This window comes from Propithecus coquereli, unplaced genomic scaffold, assembly GCF_000956105.1.
Source record: "Propithecus coquereli isolate 6110/MARCELLA unplaced genomic scaffold, Pcoq_1.0 Scaffold1, whole genome shotgun sequence".
Lineage (NCBI taxonomy): Eukaryota > Metazoa > Chordata > Mammalia > Primates > Indriidae > Propithecus > Propithecus coquereli.
In genome coordinates this window covers 27,879,766-27,885,592 of record NW_012133857.1, presented here as the reverse complement: position 1 = coordinate 27,885,592, position 5,827 = coordinate 27,879,766, and the positions used below count along the sequence as shown (strand labels likewise).

The 5,827-nt window shown below is 40.9% G+C and overlaps 1 protein-coding gene across 6 annotated transcripts in view; it reads left to right on the top strand.

Moving 5' to 3' along the window:
• MAGI1 (membrane associated guanylate kinase, WW and PDZ domain containing 1) overlaps positions 1–5,827 on the top strand; it is a 719,842-nt gene that overhangs the window by 668,226 nt on the left and 45,789 nt on the right. For all 6 annotated transcript variants that reach the window (XM_012638256.1, XM_012638264.1, XM_012638250.1 and 3 more), the window contains one exon: positions 5,750–5,781. In XM_012638256.1, coding sequence (XP_012493710.1) covers positions 5,750–5,781 — 32 coding nt within the window. The remainder of the gene's footprint in view (positions 1–5,749; positions 5,782–5,827) is intronic.

Sequence of the window (5,827 nt, the reverse complement as noted above, 5' to 3'; positions counted from 1 at the left end):
ATATATTCTGTGTGTAGTTTTTACTCTTTTTATGTCTTATGTTGTTACTATTGTCCCCAGTGACTAAATATTCTTTGTTGTACTCATTTTTAGTCGTTTTATAATTTTTCATCTTATTGATATAACAACAGTCTGTTTGCTCAGTCCTCTGTTCTTGGAAGTTCAGGTTTTTTTGCTGTTTTTTTTTTTTTAAATAATGCTGTGTTGAATATCTTTTTATATGAATCTTGGCAAGATACTCAGATTATTTCCTTAGTACAGACTCCTAATGATGAGTTTACTGAGTTAAAGTCGGCTGTAATTTTAGGGTCTCAGAGTTTAGGATTACGTATTAATGGGTTTTAGAATAACAGAGAAAGCTAGTGGTGCCTGAGATGACAATGTGCCCAGGAAATACTCTTACCCTCTTTGATATCTAAGACTAGCCCCCAACTCCCCTAAGATGTCACATCTCACAGTCTCTTCCTTTCGGTGGCTTTTGGTGGTCTCTAGGATCTCGACCTCTCTCTCTCTCTCCCCCACCTCCCCCCCAAGCCCCTCTCTCTCAATAAATACGTAGTTCCCTTCTCCTTGCACATTACATTACCTGATCCAGCCCTACTAAAGTTTTTAGTGCAACATTTTGCCTTGCAAAACTCTAAAGAATCACGTGTTCACTGACATGTGGAGCAGTGATACAGCATTTGTTGGAATGGTTAGGAGGAAACCAAGATGTTTCCATGAAAGTGCTCAGATTTAGAGACCAAGTCCAAAGGGGAATGAGTGTCACAATGAAAGAAATTGAAATCAACAACATGGTGCATTTTTATTATTTGTAGATCCACTTTGTATGTTACAGTGACTTTAGGATTCACCCTTTCCAAGCCCTTTGCACAATGTTTCTTGATTGTTTCAGTTAGTGAGGTTGGTTGGCATTTCTCACTTCCTTTAACCCCCGGGGGCGGGGGCGAATTAGGTCCACAGAAGTCCACTCCTTTTCCCAGCAACCCCAGTTTTATTAATCTCAGTGCAGAAATGGCAGCGCTTGGCTTCTCTTTGGTTTCCCTGGTAGCCCAGCTCAGCTCTCCTATTTTTTCCCTGTTTCCATTGAGTCCATAGGACAAGCACAAGTCTTAATCTAAAGAGATTACTTTTTGAAAAACCATATACATTCATTTTGGAGAAAACTAAGCAACTCTTGGAGGATGTAGAGGTCAGTGATGGCTCTGGAGATTTAAAAGTGCAATAAAATGTTCTGAAATTTGCTGCATTTATCTTATTTTAAAAGGCAGTATAGAATTCTGTTTATCGTGGTATCTGTGTATCTGTATGTGAGTGTTTATAAATAAATCAAGCTTTTCTTGTTGTAGAGATGCTGAAACAGGTAATAAAGCTACCCATGATCTTATGAGCCAAAGAAAATACTGTTTTGGTACATAACCTTCTATTCTTTGTTTCCAAATGCATATGTATTGTCTTATATCTTTACTTTTTTTCCTCTAAAATATTCATGTACAACCATTACAAAATTTCACCAAGTATGTAACATTCTGCCATTTAGTTATAGTTGATCGCCTTGATATTTAAAGGAAAACAGATTTCTCCTCCTCATATTAATTGGTTGGGTCCCAGTCACTAGCAGAGAATTTATCATTTGTTTTTTCCAAGGGGGCACCTTTAGAAATTTAGGTCTCAAGCTTTTCTCACTTCTGTAGATCCCACTTAGACCACACTTTGAACGTATGCTTCCCCGTAAAAGTTTTCTGGGATCCCTTGGAAGTAATATTTGCTGCCTTCCAGTCCCTGAGAGCAGATGGTGCCATCCATGAACTCTTTCTTTTTCTTCTGCCTCTTCTGAAAGCCCCCTTCGTTACCTTGAATGGACCAGATGAGCCCATTAAGACTGGTGCCATTTCTACCCATATGTCTCACACATAATATACGTGACATGACTTGTAGAACACAAACTTCCTGCTGCCGCAGGGTACACAAAGTGTCCACTTGCCTAAGGAAAACCATTGACATGACTTGAAGTGTGGGATAATGCTGCTTCCTGTAGCCCAGCCGGTAGGACAATACCTGCAGTTAACTAGCTAGACAAGAGCTATATCCTGTGATTTCCTAAGTCTTGGAGAATTTCTCTGTTTCAAACAGTGACCTTTTGAGTGTTTTCTGTTAGGTCTCCCAGCTGTTTTCAATCCACCTGATTTTGGCTAAAATAAATTATAAATTGTAATAAGGTTTGTTCCAGCATTCATATGTATTAGATTTTAAGATTTAGTGACCATATGGGCCTAAAACAAATCTTTGATTTCTTTTTTTTTTTATTTTTTAGAAAAGGGCTCCCCCTTTCGCCCGGGGTAGAGTGCCATGGCGTCAGCCTAGCTCACAGCAACCTCAAACTCCTGGGCTCAAGCAATCCTCCTGCCTCAGCCTCCCGAGTAGCTGGGACTACAGGCATGCGCCACCATGCCCGGCTAATTTTTTCTATATATTTTTAGTTGTCTGATTAATTTTTTTCTATTTTTAGTAGAGACGGGGTCTCGCTCTTGCTCAGGCTGGTTTCGAACTCCTGAGCTCAAACAATCCACCCACCTCGGCCTCCCAGAGTGCTAGGATTACAGGCGTGAGCCACCACGCCCAGCCTCTTTTTTTTTTTTTTTTTTTTAAGCAATCAAGTGGAGTCTCTTGATTTTGACTATTTAAATATTAATTTGTGGTCTTAACCCACTGTTGGCTCCTGTAAAAGGTGTGGCTTTTTAAAACAAAGGTTTTCAGCATGTAGCTAGCAAAGAGGAACCAATACCTCTTTAAATTAAAAAAAAGATTTTCTTATTTGTTGTAATATATAGCTTGTTGTGTTGATTGAGCTGGGATTTTTTGGAATGTTCCATGGACTGTTTCCTTAGAGGAAACAGACCTTAATTGGTTACCCCCACATCCTTTAGACTGGTTGGTTTTATGCAGTTAACAATGGAAAGGGCATTAATTAATGTTTATTTTTAAATTAACATTTTATTGCCTCAGTGAGATGTAAATATGGCCATTCTTGAAAAAGAATTCTAAATAAGGCTGAAGTCTCAGATGAGTCCCTGTGATCCTTGCCTTTCCTTGCCCCACCAGAAATATCCGTTATCAGTTTGGTGTGGACATTCATGGAAGGCAAAAGCCATGTGTGCGTTTGAGTGTGTTTAACAGCTGTCTCCTGCTGTACTTGCCATTCTGCGACTTGCTGTCTTCCCTCCACACAAATCCACACTATGTTTTGGAGACCGTCCATGTTGTTACCCATAGAGACAGCGCATTCCTTTTAACCTCTGCAGACTGCTTTATAGGTTGGCTACCCCACGGCTTTTTAGAACTTCCAGTTGTTTCCAGTTTCCTTTATACCAACAGTGTTGCAATGAACATCCTTGTGAATGCACGTTTGAACGTGTGTGCAAGTGTTTCTTTATGACAGAGAGTGAAAAATGCCCTTTATTTTATATATGAAGAACTTAAGAGACAGAATTGAAGGTTGGCCAAAGTCTTGTAAATGATTAGCAGAGTGTCGATTGAACACATTTTTCCTGATTCTACCTACCTAGTCGGAGATTCTTTACAAGTTTTTGTAGAAGGTCATTGGGATCTTGGGCAGGGTTAGTAAAAGATAACTATGGCGAAGCCTTGCTCATTTCAATTAACTAAGGTCAGTCTGAATTAAGAGAAAATATGAACTTAAAGATGTCATATTACATAATTTTGAAGTTTATGCAGTGACCCACACTAATATAACCTGGTAAAATACCTTAAGGGAATCATATTAATGAACCAAGAAAAAGCACTTAATAATTATTTTTAAGAATAAAGACATGTGGAAATTGTTCAACACAGTTTTTCTTATCTATAGGTAAAATATTTCTCTCACAATCTTTTTTATATTTTAACATGCTTAGCAAATGATTTTTCCCTCGTTAGAGCAAGATAACCACAAGCACTTCCTTTTTGAATGATATAAATCAGCCGTGGAGGGTATAGGGTGGAGTTTTACCTTGAGTAACTACCCTGTGCCACCTATGAGGCTTTCAAACGTTTTCTCTTGTTATCTTAACAATCTTGTGAAGTGAGTCATCTCATTTCCACTTCCTAGATGGGTAAACTGAGACAGAGGGCTCTAAAGCACCTTGCCTATCTGGGTTTGCCTGACTTGAAAGAGTAATACTCTATTATAGTATAGTTTCCTTAAATTACGGTCATCAGACCCCCTGCATCAGAATCTCCTGGAATACTTGTTAATACTGCAGATTGGGCCTGGGATTCTGCATGTTTAACAAGCTGCCAAGAGTTCCTTACCAAGTCTGAGCCACTCTGCCAGATCATGGTGACCTCACTTTGGTGATGCGAGGAGCCTTGCCAGAGAGTGCCCCCCACCCCCACCAAAGCCTCTCAGGGCAAGTGACTCTCCTTATGCCTCACCTGCAGTGAGCACATTAGCCGTGCTCACCTGGGCGGCTTCCTCCTCACTCACCCACTTCCCTCACCTCCTGTTATTTGTGCCGAACCTAGCATGGCTCGTGGTTTGACGGGTCACTTCTAAAAAGTTGAAATCATCACGCTATATAGGAATCGCTTCCCAAAACAGGTTGAAATCTACAGTGCAAAATCACCAGATCCCAAGTGTATCTTTTTTGCTTTATACAGATGGAATCTGCATTTGGCTTTCTAACCCCTGCTTTAAAAAAAAAAAAAAAAAAGAGACAGCAGCTTGCAGAAATGATTACTTTTAGAACACCAATATGTGCTTCATTTTCCTTTCTCACCTCCCTTTCCCACACTCCCCTGGTGGTAGATTTCCCATAAGTCTGCCCCTGATTGCTGCTGCCTTTCCTAGAAGTGAGGAGATCTCCCGTCCCTTCCAGCTCCAGTCCTCCCACAGGGGACAGGGTTTTGGAAGAGCCAGCTAGATAGATTCAGTGACCACCTTTGCCTTTCTCTTTCTCCATTATTATCTTTTTTCTGAGCTCTGTGAAATTTTTCTTTTCCACTCCCAAACGACATGCTTTCTGCAGCCCGAGCTCTAGTCCTTTCCAACAGGCCGAATAGGAGGTTGCTTGGGTGACTGGCAGGCATCGAGCCAGGCGTGAACTGATCCAGAGGGGATCCTAGACCAACTTGGATCTGTGTTCACACGTTACCGTTCTGCACTGGCAAAAGAGCATCCGTCTTTGTTTTGGTGTTGAGCTCATCCAAATAAAGAAGGCACTTCCTCTCCTGAAAAGGCAGAGGAGGAAAAAAAAAAAAGAAAGAAAAGACAAAAAAAGAAAAAAAAATTAATTTTAACCATGTACTCCTTTGAAACTAAATATATACCCCTTCCTCTGTCCTGATTGGTCCGCTTCAATTGACAAGTGGATCGTGTGGAAAGGAAATATCCTGGACTTAATTGTAAGTTAAGTCTCTCTTAATCCAGAAGAGCATTTGAGATTCTGTCCAAGTGTTCAATTTCCCAGGCCGCTGAGGTCTGTGAATTTCTTTTCCCAGCCTCCAGGCTGCTGCAGTACAAGTCAGCATAGCTAATGCAGATAGATCTCCCGCCTCTCGCTCTCCTCCTCCCTCTGCTTTGATTCGATATGAACAGCCTGGTAACTCCGATGCTGGGGAGAAATCTGACATAACTCTGCAGATGGCTAGGTTGCCATGGAACACCTGGGGATTGTTCTTTAAAGAAAAGGTAACATTTATATGCTAATGATTTCTTCCCCCCTCCCCTCCTTGTTGCATTTTTTTCCAGGGCTGCCGGTTCCCAAGAAGAGCCCAAAGTCGGTAAGGACTTGTCAGTTACTTGGTGCTGGATGGGGTTGGGGTTGGG